The sequence below is a fragment of the Misgurnus anguillicaudatus genome, chromosome 4, assembly GCF_027580225.2.
Source record: "Misgurnus anguillicaudatus chromosome 4, ASM2758022v2, whole genome shotgun sequence".
Classification (NCBI taxonomy): domain Eukaryota; kingdom Metazoa; phylum Chordata; class Actinopteri; order Cypriniformes; family Cobitidae; genus Misgurnus; species Misgurnus anguillicaudatus.
The window spans coordinates 36,751,476-36,778,624 of record NC_073340.2 but is presented as its reverse complement, the minus strand read 5'-3'; the positions used below and the strand labels follow the sequence as shown (position 1 = coordinate 36,778,624).

Below are 27,149 nucleotides of genomic sequence, written 5' to 3'. Positions count from 1 at the left end.
ATAGTTATAGATTTATTTTATTAAAAATAAACACAACTGGGCTTTACACATCCTCTGGCCAGGATTTGAATTTTTTTTTTGCAGATTCCTAAAATAGTACCCAAATGCTGTTTAAATAATAAAGCCGCAATAATAATTAAACAATTATAGGTAACATAATTATGATGACAATAAAAAATCTATCAAACACGTAAAACACTGATTAATTGTGACATTACAAAAGGATGTTTGTCGGATGTCCCTCAAGCAGGATGCGCTCATACATCATCAAACACTATTTGATTTGATAGACAGGTCAGTGTCTCCTTCAATAATGAACACATTTGTCATGACACTTTTTGTGTTTTTGGCACTTTCGCCATGTTCAAGCAAGGTCTCGCGCTTAAAATGTGTGGATTCCGCCACCAACGCCGTTTTACCTGCAACCTCCATTAATACAGTAGTAAGATTGGCTGTAGTCGTCTCGTTCTCTTCATTCTCGTGGTTCGTTTTTTCACATTTTCGCGCTTTGCGTACCAACGTAGCACGGCAACAAGGAATGATTGACATTCATATTAACCAATCTGTGCTCTTCATTAAACGCAAAAACTTAATGGTGAAATTTGATTGGTTATGTAATGCTGGAGAGAACGCTGAACCTGGAACAGCACACAGTATACACTATCTAAATCATGTCACACCACAACAAAATAAGCAGTCGCAAAAATGCTCCCAAATATTTTTTAAGGTTGCACAGTTTAAATTTTGGTCGCATATGCGACCAAAACAGTCGCAATTTCGAGCCCTGGTATACACACTGGGAACCACACTCCCAGAAGACGAAGCACCGCCACTTGGGCGGAGCGACTCGCACAACTCTGACCGAACTCTCTGCTCCTCACCAGGGGGCTTCTCGGGGGCTGCGAGCAAATCACTACGCCCAAGTAGCAGTGCTTCGCCTTCTGAGAATACAGTTCCCAGCATGCATTCGTTAAAAGATGGCTGTGTCTCACATCACCTTGCCATTTGTACACGGTGCGACCGCACAAACCACAACACACAAACGGGAAAATGTTTGTGTTATTTTGTCACGTATTGGGAGCAGTATGCTTGCTGGAGCCATTCACTTCCAGTCTTTGTGCTAAGCTAAGCTAGCAAGGGCTGCGTCAGACAGGGTTACAGCAGGCACAGAAAAATATGTATGGACTTATTTAACTCTGGGGAATACGGTGAATAAGCTAAATTCCCAAAATGTGGGCGTGTTCCTTTAATGACGGCAATTGTAAAATGTTACTTTAAAAACAACAGCATTACAATTCTGAACTCACTTTTCCATCCGCTTTAAGGTAAGCCCTCGGTTTCTAACAAAGTCTCTGAGATTTTGCTCTGTCCTATTTTGTAGCACTGGATGCTCACATCTTTTACAGACCTCACATTCTCTCACTGGCGCCAAGTGACCTTTGCTGATGTGAGATCTGAAGTGTCACATTACAGCGTTCACTGGGGCGGCAGTGGCTCAGTGGTTCATGTAGGTTGTCTACAAACCGGAAGGTTGGTGGTTTAATCCCCGGCTCCACCTGATCAAGTGTCGAGGTGTCTTTGAGCAAGACATCTAACCCCAGCTGCTCCTGATGAGCTGGATGGCCCCTTGCATGGCTCACACCACCGTCGGTGTATGAATGAGAGAGTGAATGGGTGAATGTGAGGCAAATTGTAAAGCGCTTTGAATGGCCATAGGTCTGTTAAAAGCGCTATATAAAATGCAGTCCATTTACCACTCACTTCAGCTTTTGTCCAGGGTTTTTTGAGCGTACCCTTTCCTCTGCCAGAGACTGAAAACAAACAAGATGATAAATTGTTAACATAACTGACTACCATTTTTTTACCTTTTAACCAGAACTGGTTCCCTGCCTGAACTAATATAAAGATTTGTTTAAGTAACATTTACTCAAATTAAGCATGACAGTGTTTAAAGTTAAGAACAGGTAAGCCAACTCATTACATGAATGAAATAAAACCCAAATTTACCACACCATTGTTTTGAGAGACATTTATGACAAGTGTTTGTTCCTTCAGATGGGTACTTCAGGCATGGTTTCCTCCTTTTCAAAGGCTCTATGGAAATGGATAGGCAAATAATTGTTTTACAATGCTTTGTCTACATATAGAAATATTATTATTATACAATTTAAGTTCTCTGAAAAAGAGAGTATAAAACTCAAATGGCTGTAGACCTTTCACGACTGTTTTAAACACAGCTAATTATTTCCATTCGGGACGAAACAAATGATTGGCTTGCGCAACTATCACTCTCTCTAGCGACCATGGCAACACCCCTGTTGCTACGGGATCTGCCCACACATGCGCAAACCCGATTGATTATCCAGTGCACGGGGCACGAAATCTATGAAGAGCAAAAGTACTGCAGTGAAAGAGCATTAACTCACAGTACCTGAATATCCAGTCAACGAAGGCAAACGAGGCAAAAAAAGGAATAAACGAAGAAATCAAACGAGAGTAAATATCGCATGGCTTTTCCTCGAGTCGACGATGCAGTAGTGGTATTGTCTCCGGAGTGTAGTCCTCATCAGAGTCAACAATGCTTTCATCACGGAAACTCTTACATGCAAACATTGTTTATGTTATGAATCTTCCACGAAATTCACCTTTATTACAGTGTAACTGATGGTAATGAAAAAACTTGTATCAATGTAACCTATTTTTAGATGTCTTATAGGCTAAATATAACTAACTTGTTCGTTACCGAATCAAACTAAATATATTTTAAACTTTTCCAGTATCGATATGCTTGCTTAATAGTGAGTACTAAAAGGCATCCTATTTGTTTATATTCATAGTGATAAAGTTAGGTGTATTATTACATGTGATTCTGACGTGATGTTACTACATGCACCGTGCTCCTTCCTCTCCGCTCGTCTGAGGTAAATGATGGTTCTCCCAGCAAAGCAGTCGCGCGTTCATGTGTTTTGGGGGCGTGGCTTTAGAAGAAACCCAGGAGGGAGGAGGTGGAGTGAATGGAAAAATGAGTCGTGAGAGGTCTACAGACACTCGATTTTATACTCTCTTTTTCTGGGTACGCCCTTAGTCACACTTTCGGAAGGTTGGTCTGGACCATTCGTAAGCTCTCTCTTAGCATTGCTTGAGCGCAAAACGCTATCGCCGCCACTGTGCAGCAGTCTTTAGACATCAGCGCAGCGCAGTACAAGTCAAACTATGGTATGTTGACAATGATTTTATGTTATGGACATTTTAGGACTTATAATAATATATGTTTGCATTAGATACAGGACTTTTTATGCAGTTGACTTTATTTGGTATCAGAACTAATGAATCGAAGACGGCGCTGGTGTTGTTTCGAAGGTTGTTCCCCATTGAAGTCTGTTCCCTCTGTTTATAGCGTTTTCATCACGTTACATTTATAATTTATTTAGAAAGATTAAAGATTTGAATTGGTTATACTAAAAAGCAATAATATCATGTATTCTATTATACAATTTATTAAATATTTCATACATTTCACAGTTTTATATTATGGTATGTCTTTATTACATTATACTGTTTGTTTTAATACGTGCATACATAATAAATTTATATATTATACATATAATATGATTCATACTATAAAAATAACTGACTTACCATTAAGAACAATAAATGAAGAGTTTTGTTGCAAAACGAGATAACCACCGTTTTTTTAATTGTCCAGAAATCTCGTTTTTTGGTTGTGCATTCCAATTAATATCAATTCAAATGCAGTTGGTTTGTTTTGATTTAAACCTTCATAACTTAAAAAATACAGCTAAGTAGCACCATAAAACAAAATAATAACATGATAACATAATAATAAACATGTTTTGACAAAAATGTAAAAAAATGGATATCTCGTTTTGCAACGAAACTCTTCAAATATAGAAATGCACACATACATCTCAGTAGCCATTAAAGCCATTTCTTGTTGTAAAGTACCTATTAGTATTAAAATGTATTACATAATTTTTAAAAGTCATTAAAGTCATTAAACCCATGTCAAGAAGCAGCACAAGTGACAAGTGGTTCGTCTACCCGTATTACTGATAATTTAATTAATAGTCTATATTTTACGGATAACTTAAACTAAGTTAAAATATATGTTACTGGAATAATTTGAGTAATGTTCCATTTCTATAGAGCGTGTTGTCTTTTATAGCGCCGTAATGCACATAAAGTGGAAAATCAATCCCTGAGTGATCAATTCAAATAATTCAGCACCTTCACTTGGGACAGCGGCATCTTTAGGTCCAACTTAGAGGCAGCGTGTTAAGAAGCTTCCTAAGGGACACTTCGGGGAACACACTTAGGAACATAAACAACTTTGGTAAGATATATCTTTTTGAGTCTTCTTAGGGCGCTAAGAGTGAGCGTTATTGGGGAACCGCGCCCTGAAATCTGAAAATATTTCACTTTTTTTATATGGTTAATGAACTTAAACTGAATCAACACTGAACTGAATTAAAGGGTCATGAAACCCCAGACTACTTTGCACATCATAGAAGACAATGTTAGCATCTGAAAGCTGGTTAATTTTGAGCTTTCTGTGCTATTTTCATCTTCTGGGTTTAAAATCTACATTGTGTTGACGTCACATGTGGCAAAGAACTAGTACATTGATAGCGCTTCAGTGTCTATAAAATTATTCATGAGACTGCGTGTTCTTATCCTATGAGAAGGCCCTTAGCTTAAAGGGGCGGTGAATTTGTCGATTTTATTGTTTTATACTGTTGTCTGATGTCTACTTATGATGTTCGCGTGGTTTTTACATTTAAAAACATCAAAAGCAATAAGTAATAGGCTATTTTGTAACATGGATTAGTGGCTGTCTGGAGAAATGGTTTGTTTGAAGGGGCAGGCCGCACTGAAGACCTGGACGTAACACCCACTGCTATGATTGGACAGCTTCATTCCCCGTCATTACATGTGGGGAAATGTTTTAAAAACGTTAATGTGTAAAAATAACAGCCGAACACAAATATGTTTGAGCCACAAAAGATTCTGGGTGCTAAAAATGATACACATAAATGACAATACGTATAGTAAAGTAGAAACAAAAATTTAAACTCGACGTGACTAAATTACCGTATACAACACAGTAAGCGTGCATTAGAATCTAAACTGCGGCTGATAAATCCTTATCAATAACTTTGCATATTTCTTGTGTGCTTGTGAGGTTGCTCTGACATACACGTAACGTTACATACCACAGTTATATGATAAAAAAGCTTTGTGGAGTGTTTGACCTTTCAAACGCAACTCGCCTAAATTACCGTATACAACACAGTAAGCGGGCATCAGAAACTGCGGCTGATAAATCCTTCTTTATCACTAACTTTGTATATTTCTACCGTTAAATTACAGTCGTGTTGTTAAGTGTTGTACCTTTATTAATCGTTTAATGTTTTTAGTACATTAAAACAGTCAAACATACGTGTTTAGACACGGATGTTACAACAGACATATCAAGCGATCTCTTCTAACAAAGCAATAGTGAAACGCAGTAACTTAAATAAACTTAGTGTATACTGCTGTGTCATTTTTGTCAGATCCAATATTAGTGGTGTTTTTAATCACAGTCTCTCTGCAAATCCAGCATCGACTTCTTTACAAATGAATCCGTGTACACAACAAACACTCCCCACGCGAGCTGGAACTTCTTCAAAAACAAACTTTATCCACGCATTCCTAATGTTGAGCCTCCGTTATCCAGCGTCTGTGTTATTCCCATAGACGGTTCTTCCACAACCGAAAATGCGTTTCCATGGTTACTTTAGATCACCGTGTCAAAATAAAAGTCTCTAAGAAAAAATGTATTTAACCCTCTGGGGTCTAAGGGGTTTTTAGGGCCCTGGGGAAGTTTTGACATGCACTGACATTTGTGCTTTTTTCAGTTGCTTAAAAACATATTAATGGCAAAAGTCTCATAACACTGCGTTCAGCACAAACTGGGCTACAATATCATATAATCAACATGTATGTACATGTTTGTATTTTTGAGAGAAAAATGTTTATGCGTGGTTTTTGAAAAAGCAAAAATTTTAAGTCACTGATATAAGTCCACAAAACTAATTCTAAACATGTTTTCCCAAGACTTTTCAAAACAGGATCTAGTAGTCTAGAGTTTTTTCTTCAAAATGATGTGAAAATCATTTGGCCTACTCGTTCACATAAAGCAAGATATTGATTTACAATTTCTAAGACACTTTTGCTTGGGAAAGGCTGTATGCGTGGAGGCGGGAATGCTCCTGAATAATCAGTGATTGACAGCTGAGAGACAAAAGGGTTGCATAATGAGCCACATGAGCCTTGTGGGGATGTTCAACAGGAATGTAACTTTCTCTGTAGTAAAACCATGATGGTTTACTTTTCAATTTAAATGTAAATACACACACACACACAATATATATATATATATATATATATATATATATATATATATATATATATATATATATATATATATATATATATATATATTAGGGCTGTCAAAAGATTAATCGCGATTAATCGCATCCAAAATAAAAGTTTGTGTTAACATAACAAATGTGTGTGTATGGTGTATAATTATTATTCATATATAAAAACACACCCAATTATGTATATATTTAAGAAAAATGTATTATATTTATATATAAAATATTTATATTCATATATAATAAAAATTATATAAATGTATATACAGTATTTAAATGCAAATATTTCTTAAATATATACCTGAATGTGTCGGTATTTATATATACATAATATTTAGACACAGTACACACACATATGTTATGTAAACACAAACTTTTATTTTGGATGCGATTAATCGCGATTAATCTTTTGACAGCCCTAATATATATATATTAATTTCACATGTGATCCTGTGTTTAATAAACGTGCTGTACGGAGATATATGCTTAGACGCAACTAAATAAGGATTGTACTGTTTGCAGTCGCGTATTTTATAAGAATACCAAAAACCGCGTCGATTTCCTGACTCGCGTGTTTGTGCATGCGTTTCCCATCGCGTAAACTGTTTGACGGAAGACAAAGAAAACACTCGCGTCTGGAGATAGTGACACACATACGCAAGTAAATAAGGATTGTACTGTTTTCAATCGCGTATTTTATAAGAATACCAAAAACCGCGTCGAGTTTCCTGACTCGTGTGTTTGTTTACGTGTGTTCCCCTCGCGTGAAATGTTTGACGGAAGAACAATGAAAACACTCGCGTCTGGAGATACTGACACACATACGCAAGTAAGTAAGGATTTAGATGTCATGTTTTGGTGCAATCGGATGAAACAACAAGGAATAGAGAGACTGGGTTGTGGACTGGATTGCGTATCCATTGACTGCAGGAGGCACAAGTTATGCATATGGATGTCTCTGCTCATTCACTTCAATGGCGCGGGGGCGTGGCGATCTCTTCTCATTACAGATAATCAGGTAACATTAGAAAGACGGTCCCTCTCCTACTTCTCATACAGTTTACACCGAATGACAATATATGTTTTCGATCTCACTTACATCATTTAAAAGCTGACATTCCAAGCATTATGTAGACGTTTATCTTTTGTTTATATGACATCTATTCGTGAAGTTACAGTTAATTTTCTGACGCGTTTCTGAAATTACTTAACTGAGGGAGAGAGAACAAAACGCGCATCATGTTTATTTTCTTAATTTTGCGAAAAGCACAACATTCTGTTTTTATTGGGAGTGGACAGAAAAAAACTAGACACTTTAACGTTTTAAATGATGTATAAATCATATCTGTATGTCCAAAATCAGCAGAGTTATCTAAGTCTCTTTACGGAGTGATTGAAAAATAAAGAGTTGGCGGCGCCCGCGCCGCAGCCGACCCCAGAGTGTTAAAAGTCATTTTGGTTACATTTGGCAATCTTTAAAGACATGTTTACTTATTGTTGAGACACACGTGTCACGCGAAGCTGTGGGAGGGGCTACAAAAGTGTATTTGGCTATGGGGAGGTGCTTCAATTCTACTTTGACGTCATATTTTTTGGAATTCCACACTCGCTTGTAATACTGGCTTGGTGCCAAAAACTGTTATATTTCAGTAGCACATTTCAGTTCTGAAACTTGCAGAATGTTCATTTAAGTATGATGACCTCTTATATAACAAATTATCAAGTTAAAATTAAGTATTTGATTCACCGCTCCTTTAATTATTCACAACAGCATGTTATGACAGACGCTTTAGACTGTGAGATCACATACATTAACTGAGAGAAACGTTCATGAATCGAAAGAGAATGTTTGTTTTTGCTTTGTAATAAGAGTTCGGCACAAATGTTATTCATTCATTTTAGTGAGTGATTTTTACAACTCCTTGACACAACCCGTCAAAAGGCTTATATAAATGCCACAGAATAAGCCTTAGATTATCAAACTGCAACAGTGGTTTTATCTATACGTTTTCAATGCAGAGTGCCAATGGCTGTGCATTTATTGTGTTTTTAACTCAATGGAAGCGAATTGAAACTGTCTGAATCCTAAGTTGTCTGTCTGTCTCCCCTCTTTCCCCTCCTTTCTGCATGGCACCACGTCCACTTTTTAGTTTTTTTAGCATAGCTTAGCATAATCCATTGAATCTGAACAGACCATTTAGCATCGCGCTAAAAATAACCAAAGAGTTTCAATATTCAATATTTTTCCTTAAAAATTAACTAAGTATTTTAATTTAGACTTCGTGGACTCTGTTTTATATTTTTTTAAAGGAATTTTCTTACCATCATTGCCACTGCCTGGCCTTCTAGCTTCCTGCTGGGATCTTACCATTATTACCTTGAGGGGAAAAAACAAGTTCATGAAAGACATAGAGGATAAAGATATTAGTGATGAGCTAATTTTCAAAACCAGTATTGAAGTCGCTTTTGAATGAGCTGGGAAACTGATTGAGATAAACCAGAATTCTATTTTTTGACAAAAATCATTTACACAAATTCAGGCACTGCACAAAAGCCTGTCAAGTGCTTTTCAGAGAATAGCGCAGACGTGCTTCACATCGTGAGCAGGCACGCGTGCCACACGGCTGAAGTGAGAGAAAGACGTGGTTCTTGCAAATGTAATGCAAGTTAGCTGGTGCATTAACTTTTTGAGGAACTTGTTCTTCGGAGTAAATTTATGTTTCACTTGTCAATGCACAAAAGTCACTTGTCCGGGTAAAGATTTATAATATAATGTATTTTTTGTGTTTTGCTAATCAGTGGCGGAGCCAGGGATTTTTCATAGGGGTGGCCAGGCAGGTGCCAGTTACTCTGGGGTGGCACATAAAATCTCTATCATGCAACCTTAAAATACTATTAAGTATTATAGATGCAATAATCACAATGATGTATAACATACAATTTCTACTTTCTACAATTTTAATTAAAATGAATTGAGATTAACATACAATTTATAGTCATAATTCAACCTAATTTTTTTACTATTTAATCAAATAAAACTTTTGAAATTTACTTTGAAACCAGAATTTATATCTCCAATTGCTGAAAAAACAATAGAGACCAAAAAATCACGTGAATTTTGTAGGCCACTGAAATGTATTTTACTAAGATTCATTTGGCTGCTTCTTGGTACTCTTTCTGAAGAATGATGCTATATCTGCTGCTGCCTTTCTCTTCATTTTTTCCCACATTTCAATGATCTGACATTAAAACACTAAAGCAAAACATTAAAACATTACCATGTTTTAAAAAACTTATTAGGGTAAATGTATCTAGATTATCTGTTATATATAAAATAAATTTTAAACCTAGCATTTACGCTGTAATGTTTGTGTGGGATTTTTAATGTACAGTGACGAACTCTGTCAGATTCAAATCAGCTGTCGCGCAGCACACACACATAGGCGCACTGAAAGAGAGATTCTCATTATAAAACAGATTCTTAAACAAGATTTCAAGCCCATTATGTGTTTTTACCAAACTTTAGAAGAGATAAAATACGGACTTAAATCGGCTTTTTTGACACACAGTGATGAAAATGTGGTTTCAAAATCATTTATATTCACACCGGAGCCTGAAGAAACATCACTCTCCACTCCATGCCGTCTCGCTCCTCCATGTTCGGTGATCAGGTTTCATGCGCGTGCAGCTTTTTAGTAACAACATAAGGTGTAAACGTGCGTTTGTGTGTTTGTCGGTGCACTGTGCTCTCTGTTCAATATTCCGCTCGGTGTTTGCGCTGCGCGTTCTGCTCTGTCGTTAACGGCACATAACGTTAAGTAACATTGTTTGAAATTTAACTTCTCCAGTCGGACAACTAATTTTCTCTTACACTTGTCCTTCAAAAAATCCACTTGTCCCAGACAAGCCTTAATGTCGAGCCCTGTGGTGATTTTGTTGTTTGAGCAACCTAGCTAGGCGGCACGTGCCTGATTCGCTCTTGCTCACGTTATTTATGTGCATTATTTACATGCTACAGTAGCTACACTCCTTTAAGATAATATAATGTTCTACAAAATCTGCTTCAGTTTGTGTTTATTAACCCTTAAGTTTCACTTCATCACGCAGCTATTCCCGTTAGAGGTATCTGTTAAAAACATTTAATTCATTAATAATCTAGTATGTGTTCATTTTCTGTCAATTTCTTCAAAATTAAGTTTTATTTTCCTTTTCATCATGACGTGTACCCTTTGATTACCACGTCCATGGAATTCTACACCTCTGCTAATTTGGCTGGTGACACTTTATTTCGATAGTCCACTTTAGACATTTTACTAATTATAAGTAACTTTGCAACTACTTATCAACTAGCAATCTTTAGAGAATTAGTAGACTGTCTGCTTAATATCTACTAACACTTTATTGTGATTAAATCTCCTCAGACATTTAACTGTCTACAACAGGGGTTTTCAAACCTGTCCTGGAGGACCACAAGTACTGCACATTTTGTGTGTTTACCTTTTGTGACACACCTCATTCAGTTACCTTACACACCCAGTTCAGGTCTTACAGTCTCTACTAATGAGCTGAAGATTTAAACCAGGTGTGTCTAATGACGGAGACATGCAAATTGTGCAGTACTAGTGGTCCTCCAGGACAGGTTTGAAAACCCCTGGTCTACAAGTATCTTTGCAGGTGCATGTCAACTTATTCCACTAACCCTAACATCTTTCCTAACCCTTACAGTCTACTAATACTTTAATGACAGTTAGTTGATGTATAGTTGCAAATTAATGAAAGTTAGTTGACATGAAGTTGCAAAGTTATTTATACAGTTGAAAGAAAAAGTATGTGAACCCTTTGGGCTTACTTGGATTTCTTCATAAATTGGTCATAAAATGTGTTCTGATCTTCATCTAAGTCACAACAATAGAGAAAAACAGTCTGCTTAAACTAATACCGCACAAACATTATATGTTTTCATAGTGCAGGGTGGAAAAAGTATGTGAAACCCTAGGCTAATGAGTTCTCCAAGAGCTAATTGGAGCCAGGAGTCAGCCAACCTGGGGTCCAATCAATGTGATGAGATTGGATGTGCTGATTAAAGCTGCCCTGTCCAATAAAAAACACACACCAGTTTTGAGTTTGCTGTTCTGAAGAAGCATTGTCTGATGTGAACCATGCCTCGCACAAAAGAGCTCTCAGAAGACCTACGATCAAGAATTGTTGACTTACATAAAGCTGGAAAGGGCTACAAAAGTATATCTAAAAGCCTTGATGTCCATGTGTCCACGGTAAGACAGATCGTCTACAAATGGAGAAAGTTCAGCACTGTTGCTACACTCCCTAGGCGTGGTCATCCTGTAAAGATGACTGCAAGAGCACAGCACAGAATGCTCAATGAGGTGAAGAAGAATCCTTGAGTGTCAGCTAAAGACTTACAGAAATCTCTGGCACATGCTAACATTTTTGTTGACAAATCTACAATAAGGAAAACATTAAACAAGAATGGACTTCATGGGAGGACACCACGGAGGAAGCCACTGCTGTCCAAAAAAACATTGCAGCACGTTTGAAGTTTGCAAAAGAGCACCTGGATGTTCCACAGCACTACTGGCAAAACATTCTGTGGACAGATGAAACCAAAATTGAGTTGTTTGGAAAGAACACACAATGCTTTGTGTGGAGAACAAAAGGCACAGCACACCAACATCAAAACCTCATCCCAACTGTGAAATATAATGGAGGGGCCATCATGGTTTGGGGCTGCTTTGCTGCCTCAGGCCCTGGACAGAGTACTGTCATCGATGGAAAAATGAATTCCAAAGTTTATCAAGACATTTTGCAGAAAAACTTAAGACCAACTGAAGCTTAACAGAGGATGGACGATGCAACAGGACAACGACGCAAAGCATAGAAGTAAATCAACAACAGAATGGCTTCAACAGATGAAAGTACGCCTTCTGGAGTGGCCCAGTCAGAGTCCTGACCTCAACCCCATTGAGATGCTGTGGCATGACCTCAAGAGAGCGATTCACACCAGACATCCCAAGAATATTGCTGAACTGAAACACTTTTGTAAAAAGGAATGGTCCAAAACTTCTCCTGACCGTTGTGCAGGTCTGATCTGCAACTATAGGAAATGTTTGGTTGAGGTTATTGCTGCCAAAGGAGGGTCAACCAGTTATTAAACCCAAAGGTTCACATACTTTTTCCACCCTGCACTATGAATGTTTACATGTTGTGTTCAATAAAAACATGAAAACGTATAATTTTTGTGCGGTATTAGTTTAAGCAGACTGTGTTTCTCTATTGTTGTGACTTAGATGAAGATCAGAACACATTTTATGACCAATTTATGAAGAAATCCAAGTAAGCTCAAAGGGTTCATAAACCTTTTCTTTCAACTGTACTTAGTAAAATAAAGTGTAACCATTTGGTTAATTATCTGAACCTGCTCCTCCTTAACTTTGTTAATAAAACATCATAAAGTAATTCCTCAAATAAAGACCGGTATTCAAATAAACGCCGGGCCTCTGATGGTGGCCGGGGGCGTGGACATCGTGGACAAATAAATCCCAGTCTCAAATTAATGCCAGGGACAAATTAGTGTGAATACCTGCAATCTCCTAAATGCATTCAAGTTCATCATTATGCACAGCTGCTAATAGATGGCAGTAGCTAAATTGGATGGGTCTTATTTAATGCTAGTGAAGGAGTTTTTAAAGGACAAGTTTGGTATTTTACACTTAAAGCCCTGTTTTCAGATTGTTTATGATGAAATAGAACGGTTTTGACTGAAATTTGGACATATGATGCTGGGCCGAGAATTTTAGGGTGCTTTTGTATCATGATCCCCACCTCTACAATGGCTGCATAGGTGCACTGGAACAATCCTTCCTAAAATGCATTAAATGAAAGTAAACGAAAGTTTAATGCATTTTAGGAAGGATTGTTCCTGTGCACCTTTACACCCATTGTAGAGGTGGGGGTGATACAACAAACACCCGAAAATTCTCGGCCCAGCATCATATCTCCAAATTTCAGTCAAAACCGTTCTATTTCATCATAAACAATCTGAAAACAGGGCTTTAAGTGTAAAACACCGAACTTGTGGAGCATGGCACCCAGAAGAAAATTTGTTTTTAAATTTAAACAAACTTGTGTGTGTTTACAAGTGTTTTAAGTTTGGTATTTTACACTTAAAGCCCTGTTTTCATATTGTTTATGATGAAATAGAACGATTTTGACTAAAATTTGGACATATGGGGCTGCCCCGAGATTTTTTGGGTGTTTGTGTTTCACTTCCCACCTTTACAATGGGTTTAATGGTGCACTGGAACAATCCTTCCTAAAATGCATTAAACTTTCATTTACAAAGACGTGACAATCACCGAGTGGTCAGGGGTGTTCACTGATATGCTCACACAAAAATCGTTGCAAAAGATGCTTTTCAACAGCTGTTTTAGCATTCGTTGTTAACTTGTGGACCTTTTTTCCCAAAAAAAACCCCTCACACCTGTACATTCTTCCGCTTAGAGCTTGAATAATAGACACTCCAGCCCAGGTGGTGGCGCTAATCCGCCATTGCCAATTGCAAGAATAGAAACAAAGTTCCCGGCGCGGAGTAATACCGTACCTCACAGCACATCTAATACATGTCAATGGAGTTGGCAAAAACTACGATAAAACCTGTTAGAATGTGTATTTTGCAGCGATTTTTGTGTGAACATATCAGTGAACACCCCTGACCACTCGCTGAGTTTCACGTCTTTGTAAACGAAAGTTTAATGCATTTTAGGAAGGATTGTTCCAGTGCACCATTAAAGGCGGAGTCCACGATGTTTGAAAAACGCTTTGGAAAAGAAGACGGGCCGACTACCAAAACACACTTATAGCCAATCAAATCAAATCAAATGCCGGGTTGCGTATGTGTGGGGCGGGTCTATCAACAGAAGGTCCAGATTCTATTCTAGACTCAGATTTCAAATATCAACATTGGCTTTCAAACATCATGGACTCCGCCTTTAAACCCATTGTAAAGGTGGGAGGTGAAACACAAACACCCAAAAATTCTCGGGGCAGCCGCATATCTCCAAATTTCAGTCAAAACCGTTCTATTTCATCATAAACAATCTGAAAACAGGGCTTGAAGTGTAAAATACCAAATTTGTCCGTTAATTAACAAGTTAACTGCTGAATCACATTTAGTAGGAATTAGAAAATTTCACTTCAGATCAAATTATAACTTGTGTGACACAAATTTGACAAAATTATTAACAAACCTCTTTAAGAGATGTGACTTCACTTCCTGAAGCGACAGGCTCATGGACGAGCTGGAAGACCGAAAAAAAGAGAAATTAGCTATAATGTGACTTAGCGGTAGACTATAAGTTTACAACATTTGTGTGTGTTTACTCATGGTTTATGAGGACACATGTGACTATTGTACATGACTCAGCAAGTGGACTATAACTTTACAAACTTGTGTGTGTTTACTCATGGTTTATGAGGACACATGTGACTATTGTACTTGACTCAGCAGTAGACTATAACTTTACAACACTTGTGTGTGTTTACTCATGGTTTATGAGGACACATGTGACTATTGTACGTGACTCAGCAGTAGACTAGGGATGGGCATTCGATTAAGTTTTCTTTGTCGATCGTCGGGAGAATTAACGATCGACTATCGATTAATCATTAATATTTTTATAATAAAATTTGTTATTTAACTTTTATACTTAAAAAATGCAATGAATACAAATATACAGCGTGTTTTTCCTCGATGAGACCTTTATTACAAGATCAACTTGTGGCAGACAGTTAAACTATGTTTCAAACATATATGTGCCTGCATGTGCGGTGCTCTAAAGCAGCGGAACCTGCAGCTGCGAGCCAGCGTTCTTAAACAGAGACCTCATTAGTTCCAAAAAAAAACAAAAAAAAAACAGATTCATGTTTAACATTAAATTAAACAAAAAACATAATACTTAGATCTGAAAGGTTTTGGTCAAAATGTAACTCAAAATTATTTAAGCCAGAAGAAAGTGCAAGATATTAGCCTTCCTAACATTAGGCTATAACAAATTAGGCATTAAAGCCTCGTGAAAAATAACTAACTTTAGTAACTCGCATAAAACTTCTGCACCAGTCTACTGATTTTTTTTGAGAAATAAAAACATGTTTTGGGGTCAGACGCGACCGCAACCCATGGTGACCGTCAGTCCAGCCGCCGCCGAAAACACACGCTCCGAAGAGACTGACCGGGATGCACAGGTACCTCAGCGCTAACTAGGCTTATTCCGCATACAGAGTATGTGTGAAACAGCGTGCGTTTTGTGAGCCCCATTCACCATTCTTTAATTATACTAACATAGTCTTTTAGTTTTTATTTGTTGTAAAACAACAGTAGACACAAATTTACTATGGTCTCCAACTCCACAATATAGCCTACCATAACCATGTTATTTGTAGTAAAATTGCGGAAATACAATTCGTTTTTTATCTGCAAAAAAAAAAAAACATTTTCACAATGATAAAATCATGGCTAATTTTCCTAAGGTAGTAATTACAAAATGATATATGTTTGAAAGACGGAGATGCGCACCTGTCAATCTATTACATAACAGAGCGAGGCCAGAGACAAACGTGCTCATAAACGGGAGTAATATGGAATAATGTGTGCATCTTTGAATAACTGTAAGTATACATTTCTTTTAAATATATTTTGTCATATAAAGTTTTGAGACATGGCCTAATAATGCTTTTTTTCACTGTTATTGCTCATTTAGACTTATTGTGCGGGTAACAGCGTTTTTGACGCATTTACCTCAGAGATTATTTTAGCAATATTGCTTTTTTCCGGTAATAATAATACAATTTATATTTCAATCCTGTTTCATTGTCTGTTTATTAATTTCATTATGCTGTTATGTTAATGTGAGGATATTTATTTGCCATATGAAACGTGCCGTTAAATGAATACTTTTATATAATATTCAAATTATATGCGGAATAATGTCTGCATCTTTGAATAACTGTAGGAATACAGTTGCTTATTTTTGTCAAAGTTTTGAGAAATAATAATATTGTGAGGATTTATTTCCATATGAGACGCTTTTTGTCGTTGAATACTCTCGTTTATTATTTGGAAATCATATACATACATATGGTAAATGGTAAATGGACTGCATTTATATAGCGCTTTTTAACAGACCTATGGCCATCCAAAGCGCTTTACAATTAGCCTCACATTCACCCATTCACGCGCACATTCATACACCGACGGCGGTGTCAGCCATGCAAGGCGCCAGCCAGCTCGTCGGGAGCAACTGGGGTTAAGTGTCTTGCTCAAGGACACTTCGACACTTGGTCCGGTGGAGCCGGGGATTGAACCACCAACCTTCCGGTTTGTAGACAACCTACATGAACCACTGAGCCACTGCCGCCCCAACATAGTAGGAAATATATAATGTGGAAGGGTAGACTTGCTTATTTTTATTTATGATATATGTGGAGATAAATAAAGCATTGCAAAACTGCTGATTTGATCCATTCAGATCCTGACCACCAGGCTAGAGATTTTAAACATCCTTAATCCACACTTACTAGTCTGTCAAATAATATCTAAAATATATTGTTTTGTGAAAAAAAATGATGCTTTGTTCTATTGTTTATGCGGAAAAGTGTTCACAGAAACTGTCAATCACATGAACGTTTTATATGCAGAATAAGCGGTCAGCAGCGCACTGCAACGGGTGCTTGACGGATTCGCCGCACACATACGCAAACGCACTGCATACAGAGTATTTGTGAAACAGGAGTTAGATAAAAAAATGCATTCGATTAATTGATAACAAATTAACGTTATCGACGAAATTCTTAACAATCAATTATCGATCGTCGATTAATTATGCCCATCCCTACAGTAGACTATAACTTTACAAGACTTGTGTGTGTTTACTCATGGTTTATGAGGACACATGTGACTATTGTACTTGACTCAGCAGTAGACTATAACTTTACAACACTTGTGTTTGTTTACTCATGGTTTATGAGGACACATGTGACTATTGTACTTGACTCAGCGGTAGACTATAACTTTACAAGACTTGTGTTTGTTTACTCATGGTTTATGAGGACACATGTGACTATTGTACTTGACTCAGCGGTAGACTATAACTTTACAAGACTTGTGTTTGTTTACTCATGGTTTATGAGGACACATGTGACTATTGTACTTGACTCAGCAGTAGACTATAACTTTACAACACTTGTGTGTGTTTACTCATGGTTTATGAGGACACATGTGACTATTGGATGTGACTCAGCAGTAGACTATAACTTTACAAGACTTGTGTGTGTTTACTCATGGTTTATGAGGACACATGTGACTATTGTACTTGACTCAGCAGTAGACTATAACTTTACAACACTTGTGTTTGTTTACTCATGGTTTATGAGGACACATGTGACTATTGTACTTGACTCAGCAGTAGACTATAACTTTACAACACTTGTGTTTGTTTACTCATGGTTTATGAGGACACATGTGACTATTGTACTTGACTCAGCAGTAGACTATAACTTTACAACACTTGTGTGTGTTTACTCATGGTTTATGAGGACACATGTGACTATTGTACATGACTCAGCAAGTAGACTATAACTTTACAAACTTGTGTGTGTTTACTCATGGTTTATGAGGACACATGTGACTATTGTACTTGACTCAGCGGTAGACTATAAGTTTACAAGACTTGTGTTTGTTTACTCATGGTTTATGAGGAAACATGTGACTATTGTACTTGACTCAGCGGTAGACTATAACTTTACAAGACTTGTGTGTGTTTACTCATGGTTTATGAGGACACATGTGACTATTGTACTTGACTCAGCAGTAGACTTTAACTTTACAACACTTGTGCGTGTTTACTCATGGTTTATGAGGACACATGTGACTATTGTACGTGTGTGTTTACTCATGGTTTATGAGGACACAAGCCTTTCCGTATACTGTTAACACACAGGTGTTTTAGGATGTTAACTGCAGAATCACATTTAGTAGGAATTACAATTTCACTTCAGATCAAATTATAACACGTGTGACACAAATTTGACAAAATTATTAACAAACCTCTTTAGGAGATGTGACTTCATTTCCTGAAGCGACAGGCTCATGGACAAGCTGGAAGACAGAAAAAAAGAAAAAATGAGCTATAATGTTACTCAGCGGTAGACTATAACTTTACAAACTTGTGTATGTTTACTCATAGTTTATGAGGACACATGTGACTATTGTACGTGTGTGTTTACTCCTGGTTTATGAGGACACATGTGACTATTGTACGTGACTCAGCAGTAGACTATAACTTTACAACCCTTGTGTGTGTTTACTCATGATTTATGAGGACACATGTGACTATTGAACGTGACTCAGCAGTTGACTATAACTTTACAACACTTGTGTTTGTTTACTCATGGTTTATGAGGACACATGTGACTATTGTACTTGACTCAGCAGTAGACTATAACTTTACAAGACTTGTGTGTGTTTACTCATGATTTATGAGGACACATGTGACTATTGAACGTGACTCAGCAGTAGACTATAACTTTACAACACTTGTGTGTGTTTACTCATGGTTTATGAGAACACATGTGACTATTGTACGTGACTCAGCAGTAGACTATAACTTTACAAGACTTGTGTGTGTGTACTCATGGTTTATGAGGACACATGTGACTATTGTACTTGACTCAGCAGTAGACTATAACTTTACAACACTTGTGTTTGTTTACTCATGGTTTATGAGGACACATGTGACTATTGTACATGACTCAGCAAGTAGACTATAACTTTACAAACTTGTGTGTGTTTACTCATGGTTTATGAGGACACATGTGACTATTGTACTTGACTCAGCGGTAGACTATAAGTTTACAAGACTTGTGTGTGTTTACTCATGGTTTATGAGGACATATGTGACTATTGTACTTGACTCAGCGGTAGACTATAAGTTTACAAGACTTGTGTGTGTTTACTCATGGTTTATGAGGACACATGTGACTATTGTACTTGACTCAGCAGTAGACTTTAACTTTACAACACTTGTGCGTGTTTACTCATGGTTTATGAGGACACATGTGACTATTGTACGTGTGTGTTTACTCATGGTTTATGAGGACACAAGCCTTTCCGTATACTGTTAACACACAGGTGTTTTAGGATGTTAACTGCAGAATCACATTTAGTAGGAATTACAATTTCACTTCAGATCAAATTATAACACGTGTGACACAAATTTGACAAAATTATTAACAAACCTCTTTAGGAGATGTGACTTCATTTCCTGAAGCGACAGGCTCATGGACAAGCTGGAAGACAGAAAAAAAGAAAAAATGAGCTATAATGTTACTCAGCGGTAGACTATAACTTTACAAACTTGTGTATGTTTACTCATAGTTTATGAGGACACATGTGACTATTGTACGTGTGTGTTTACTCATGGTTTATGAGGACACATGTGACTATTGTACGTGACTCAGCAGTAGACTATAACTTTACAACCCTTGTGTGTGTTTACTCATGATTTATGAGGACACATGTGACTATTGAACGTGACTCAGCAGTAGACTATAACTTTCCAACACTTGTGTTTGTTTACTCATGGTTTATGAGGACACATGTGACTATTGTACTTGACTCAGCAGTAGACTATAACTTTACAAGACTTGTGTGTGTTTACTCATGATTTATGAGGACACATGTGACTATTGAACGTGACTCAGCAGTAGACTATAACTTTACAACACTTGTGTGTGTTTACTCATGGTTTATGAGAACACATGTGACTATTGTACGTGACTCAGCAGTAGACTATAACTTTACAAGACTTGTGTGTGTTTACTCATGGTTTATGAGGACACATGTGACTATTGTACTTGACTCAGCAGTAGACTATAACTTTACAACACTTGTGTTTGTTTACTCATGGTTTATGAGGACACATGTGACTATTGTACTTGACTCAGCAGTAGACTATAACTTTACAACACTTGTGTTTGTTTACTCATGGTTTATGAGGACACATGTGACTATTGTACTTGACTCAGCAGTAGACTATAACTTTACAACACTTGTGTGTGTTTACTCATGGTTTATGAGGACACATGTGACTATTGTACTTGACTCAGCGGTAGACTATAAGTTTACAAGACTTGTGTGTGTTTACTCATGGTTTATGAGGACATATGTGACTATTGTACTTGACTCAGCGGTAGACTATAAGTTTACAAGACTTGTGTGTGTTTACTCATGGTTTATGAGGACACATGTGACTATTGTACTTGACTCAGCGGTAGACTATAAGTTTACAAGACTTGTGTGTGTTTACTCATGGTTTATGAGGACACATGTGACTATTGTACTTGACTCAGCAGTAGACTTTAACTTTACAACACTTGTGCGTGTTTACTCATGGTTTATGAGGACACATGTGACTATTGTACGTGTGTGTTTACTCATGGTTTATGAGGACACAAGCCTTTCCGTATACTGTTAACACACAGGTGTTTTAGGATGTTAACTGCAGAATCACATTTAGTAGGAATTACAATTTCACTTCAGATCAAATTATAACACGTGTGACACAAATTTGACAAAATTATTAACAAACCTCTTTAGGAGATGTGACTTCATTTCCTGAAGCGACAGGCTCATGGACAAGCTGGAAGACAGAAAAAAAGAAAAAATGAGCTATAATGTTACTCAGCGGTAGACTATAACTTTACAAACTTGTGTATGTTTACTCATAGTTTATGAGGACACATGTGACTATTGTACGTGTGTGTTTACTCCTGGTTTATGAGGACACATGTGACTATTGTACGTGACTCAGCAGTAGACTATAACTTTACAACCCTTGTGTGTGTTGACTCATGGTTTATGAGGACACATGTGACTATTGTACTTGACCCAGCAGTAGACTATAAGTTTACAACACTTCTGTGTGTTTACTCATTTTTTATGAGGACACATGTGACTATTGTATGCGACTCAGCGGTAGACTATAACTTTACAAGACTTGTGTGTGTTTACTCATGGTTTATGAGGACACATGTGACTATTGTATGTGACTCAGCAGTAGACTTTAACTTTACAACACTTGTGCGTGTTTACTCATGGTTTATGAGGACACAAGCCTTTCCGTATACTGTTAACACACAGGTGCTTTAACATGTTAACTGCGGAATCACATTTAGTAGGAATTAGAAAATTTCACTTCAGATCAAATTATAACACGTGTGTCACAAATTTGACAAAATTATTAACAAACCTCTTTAGGAGATGTGACTTCACTTCCTGAAGCGACAGGCTCATGGACGAGCTGGAAGACAGAAAAAAAGAGAAATGAGCTATAATGTGACTCAGCGGTAGACTATAACTTTACAAGACTTTTGTGTGTTTACTCATAGTTTATGAGGACACATGTGACTATTGTACGTGTGTGTTTACTCCTGGTTTATGAGGACACATGTGACTATTGTACGTGTGTGTTTACTCAAGGTTTATGAGGACACATGTGACTATTGTACGTGTGTGTTTACTCAAGGTTTATGAGGACACAAGCCTTTCCGTATACTGTTAACACACAGGTGTTTTAGGATGTTAACTGCAGAATCACATTTAGTAGGAATTAGAAATTTCACTTCAGATCAAATTATAACACGTGTGACACAAATTTGACAAAATTATTAACAAACCTCTTTAGGAGATGTGACTTCACTTCCTGAAACGACAGGCTCATGGACAAACTGGAAGACAGAAAAAAAAGAGAAATGAGCTATAATGTGACTCAGCGGTAGACTATGGGGTGGTTTCCCAGACAGGGATTAGCTTAATCCAGGACTAGGCCTTAGTTTAATTAGGAAATATAACTAGTTTTAACAAACATGCCTTACTAAAAACATTACCTGTGTGCATTTTGAGGAAAACAAAGGGCACTGATGTATTTTAAGTAATGTCAGTGCAAGTTGTTTTCAGTTTGGACAGCTCTTAAAAATGTTTTAGTCTAGGACTAGTCTAATCCCTGTCCGGGAAACCGGCCCTATAAGTTTACAACACTTGTGTGTGTTTCCTCATGGTTTATGAGGACACATTTGACTATTGTACATGACTCAGCAAGTAGACTATAACTTTACAAGACTTGTGTGTGTTTACTCATGGTTTATGAGGACACATGTGACTATTGTACGTGACTCAGCAGTAGACTATTGTGCGGTTTCGCGGACAGGGATTAGACTAGTCCTGGACTTAAACACTTTTAAGAGCTCTCCAAACTGAAAACAACTTGCACTTACATATCTTCAAATACATCAGGGCCCTTTGTTTTACCTCAAAATGCACACAGGTAATGTTTTTAGTAAGGCATGTTTGTTAAAACTACTTATATTTCCTAATTAAACTAAGACCTAGTCCTGGATTAAGATAATCCTGGTCCGGGAAACTGCCCCAATAAGTTTACAACACTTCTGTGTGTTTACTCATGGTTTATGAGGACACATTTGACTATTGTATGCGACTCAGCGGTAGACTTTACCTTTACAACACTTGTGTGTGTTTACTCATGGTTTATGAGGACACATTTGACTATTGTATGCGACTCAGCGGTAGACTTTACCTTTACAACACTTGTGTGTGTTTACTCATGGTTTATGAGGACACATGTGACTATTGAACGTGAATCAGCTGTAGACTTTACCTTTACAACACTTGTGTGTGTTTACTCATGGTTTATGAGGACACATGTGACTATTGTACGTGACTTAGCGGTAGACTTTACCTTTACAACACTTGTGTGTGTTTACTCATGGTTTATGAGGACACATGTGACTATTGAACGTGAATCAGCGGTAGACTTTACCTTTACAACTCTTGTGTGTGTTTACTCATGGTTTATGAGGACACATGTGACTATTGTTCATGAATCAGCTGTAGACTTTACCTTTACAACACTTGTGTGTGTTTACTCATGGTTTATGAGGACACATGTGACTATTGTACATGAATCAGCTGTAGACTTTACCTTTACAACACTTGTGTGTGTTTACTCATGGTTTATGAGGACACATGTGACTATTGTATGCGACTCAGCGGTAGACTTTACCTTTACAACACTTGTGTGTGTTTACTCATGGTTTATGAGGACACATGTGACTATTGTATGCGACTCAGCGGTAGACTTTACCTTTACAACTCTTGTGTGTGTTTACTCATGGTTTATGAGGACACATGTGACTATTGTTCATGAATCAGCTGTAGACTTTACCTTTACAACACTTGTGTGTGTTTACTCATGGTTTATGAGGACACATGTGACTATTGTATGCGACTCAGCGGTAGACTTTACCTTTACAACACTTGTGTGTGTTTACTCATGGTTTATGAGGACACATGTGACTATTGTATGCGACTCAGCGGTAGACTTTACCTTTACAACACTTGTGTGTGTTTACTCATGGTTTATGAGGACACATGTGACTATTGGATGTGACTCAGCAGTAGACTATAACTTTACAACACTTGTGTGTGTTTACTCATGGTTTATGAGGACACATGTGACTATTGGATGTGACTCAGCAGTAGACTATAACTTTACAACACTTGTGTGTGTTTACTCATGGTTTATGAGGACACATTTGACTATTGTATGCGACTCAGCGGTAGACTTTACCTTTACAACACTTGTGTGTGTTTACTCATGGTTTATGAGGACACATGTGACTATTGAACGTGAATCAGCTGTAGACTTTACCTTTACAACACTTGTGTGTGTTTACTCATGGTTTATGAGGACACATGTGACTATTGAACGTGACTTAGCAGTAGACTATAACTTTACAACACTTGTGTGTGTTTACTCATGGTTTATGAGGACACATTTGACTATTGTATGCGACTCAGCGGTAGACTTTACCTTTACAACACTTGTGTGTGTTTACTCATGGTTTATGAGGACACATGTGACTATTGAACGTGAATCAGCTGTAGACTTTACCTTTACAACACTTGTGTGTGTTTACTCATGGTTTATGAGGACACATGTGACTATTGAACGTGACTTAGCAGTAGACTATAACTTTACAACACTTGTGTGTGTTTACTCATGGTTTATGAGGACACATGTGACTATTGTACGTGACTCAGCAGTAGACTTTACCTTTACAACACTTGTGTGTGTTTACTCATGGTTTATGAGGACACATGTGACTATTGAACGTGACTTAGCAGTAGACTATAACTTTACAACACTTGTGTTTGTTTACTCATGGTTTATGAGGACACATGTGACTATTGTACGTGACTCAGCAGTAGACTTTAACTTTAAAACACTTGTGTGTGTTTACTCATGGTTTATGAGGACACATGTGACTATTGTACGTGTGTGTTTACTCATGGTTTAGGAGGACACATGTGACTATTGAACGTGACTCAGCAGTAGACTATAACTTTACAACACTTGTGTGTGTTTACTCATGGTTTATGAGGACACATGTGACTATTGTACGTGACTCAGCAGTAGACTATAACTTTACAACACTTCTGTGTGTTTACTCATGGTTTATGAGGACACATGTGACTATTGTACGTGACTCAGCAGTAGACTATAACTTTACAACACTTGTGTGTGTTTACTCATGGTTTATGAGGACACATGTGACTATTGTACGTGTGTGTTTACTCATGGTTTAGGAGGACACATGTGACTATTGAACGTGACTCAGCAGTAGACTGTAACTTTACAAGACTTGTGTGTGTTTACTCATGGTTTATGAGGACACATGTGACTATTGTACGTGACTCAGCGGTAGACTATAACTTTACAAGACTTGTGTGTGTTTACTCATGGTTTATGAGGACACATGTGACTATTGTACGTGACTCAGCGGTAGACTATAACTTTAAAACACTTGTGTGTGTTTACTCATGGTTTATGAGGACACATTTGACTATTGTACTTGACTCAGCGGTAGACTATAAGTTTACAACACTTGTGTGTGTGTAATCATGGTTTATGAGGACACATGTGACTATTGTACTTGACTCAGCGGTAGACTATAAGTTTACAACACTTGTGTGTGTGTAATCATGGTTTATGAGGACACATGTGACTATTGTACGTGTGTGTTTACTCAAGGTTTATGAGGACACAAGCCTTTCCGTATACTGTTAACACACAGGTGTTTTAGGATGTTAACTGCAGAATCACATTTAGTAGGAATTACAATTTCACTTCAGATCAAATTATAACACGTGTGACACAAATTTGACAAAATTATTAACAAACCTCTTTAGGAGATGTGACTTCACTTCCTGAAACGACAGGCTCATGGACGAGCTGGAAGACAGAAAAAAAACAGAAATGAGCTATAATTTGACTTAGCGGTAGACTACAACTTTACAACATTTGTGTGTGTTTACTCATAGTTTATGAGGACACATGTGACTATTGTACGTGTGTGTTTACTCCTGGTTTATGAGGACACATGTGACTATTGTACGTGACTCAGCAGTAGACTATAACTTTAAAACACTTGTGTGTGTTTACGCATGGTTTATGAGGACACATGTGACTATTGTACTTGACTCAGCAGTACTCAACGAAGTAAGAGAGATTTATGGGTAGGGCTGGGTATTGGCAAGGGCCTCCCGATACAATACGTATCATGATACATGGGCAGTGTTGTAATGTAACAAAGTAAAAATACTTCGTTACTGTACTTAAGTAGAAATTTCACGTATCTGTACTTTACTTCGCTATTTAAATTTATGTCTACTTTCACTTTTACTCCACTACATTTTCTAGATAAAATGTATACTTTTACTCCGATATATTTTCACTAAGCATATTCGTTACTCGTTACTACAAAATAAAATCAGAACAAATGTGTGCGACCTCAATAAAGGAGGTTTTAGCGAATCAGTGCTTCTAGATTGATTTACGCATGCTCCGCACACACTCAATAAGGGAGGTTTTGGCGAATCAGTGCTTCTAGATTGATTTACGCACGCTCCGCACACTCTATTTCACGCACACTCTTTTTTAGCGTAGTGTTGCCAAAGGATGAGGAAGCACAACTGTAAGTGCAACGAAAGCACCTACTGGAGGACCTCCCGTTATCGTAAACGATAGGGATGCTCCGATCAGGATTTTTGCAGGCCGATACCGATCACCGATTTGTTGTCTTCGTGATCGGCCGATACCAATGCCGATACCGATTTTTCAAGCTGATATGCAAGCTCTTTGATGATTGTAACTTTTAAAAAAATTTCTAGATAAAGTAAAACCACAGATGTTGTCTTTGTTATATTACTTGCAGTAATTAGGTATATTATTGTTTTATTATATCACGGGTCTGTTGAATGCTGCATTCTGATTGGCTGAGAAGTGTTCTATGGGTGTTGATTATTTTTCTGTAAACCGCACACCTAACTTTTCAAATGTCTTAAAAATAGGCACCAGAGCAATGTTTGTGGTAACCGTGGTATAAGCGGAATAATTGACTCAGGTCCTTTGAATTATTTGAAAATAATGCACACCTGCGGTGTAACGGCACTCTGCTTCGCGTCCTGCCGCATTACCACCTTGGGTGTGCGTTATTTTCTTATAATTCAATGGCCCGTCGTCAATTAGTCCTTACATAGAGAATCAAATAAATTAG

The 27,149-nt window shown here is 37.4% G+C and overlaps 1 protein-coding gene and 1 long non-coding RNA gene across 4 annotated transcripts in view; both read right to left on the bottom strand.

Moving 5' to 3' along the window:
- Window positions 1-27,149, bottom strand: part of LOC129421070 (uncharacterized) — a 249,707-nt gene that overhangs the window by 135,378 nt on the left and 87,180 nt on the right. The window lies entirely within an intron of this gene.
- LOC129424302 (uncharacterized) lies at window positions 1,371-27,066 on the bottom strand. Its single transcript, XM_073867316.1, has 11 exons — window positions 27,028-27,066; window positions 25,775-25,825; window positions 22,191-22,241; window positions 21,764-21,814; window positions 21,104-21,154; window positions 19,752-19,802; window positions 18,562-18,612; window positions 14,708-14,758; window positions 8,766-8,820; window positions 2,008-2,094; window positions 1,371-1,811 (listed from the first exon to the last, which is right to left on the bottom strand). The coding sequence occupies exons 1-11, from the start codon at window positions 27,064-27,066 to the stop codon at window positions 1,561-1,563; spliced, it is 789 nt and encodes a 262-aa protein (XP_073723417.1). The 3' UTR covers window positions 1,371-1,560.

What these genes read in the sequence shown, in the direction of transcription:
- LOC129424302 (XM_073867316.1), bottom strand. Translation starts at nt 27,066, where the DNA reads ATGCGGCAGGACGCGAAGCAGAGTGCCGTTACACCGCAG. An exon ending in AAGTCACATCTCCTAAAGAG is followed by an intron (nt 21,815 to 22,190) that starts GTTTGTTAATAA and finishes TCTGTCTTCCAG; the next exon opens with CTCGTCCATGAGCCTGTCGC. An exon ending in TCTCTCAAAACAATGGTGTG is followed by an intron (nt 1,812 to 2,007) that starts GTAAATTTGGGT and finishes GTTTGTTTTCAG; the next exon opens with TCTCTGGCAGAGGAAAGGGT.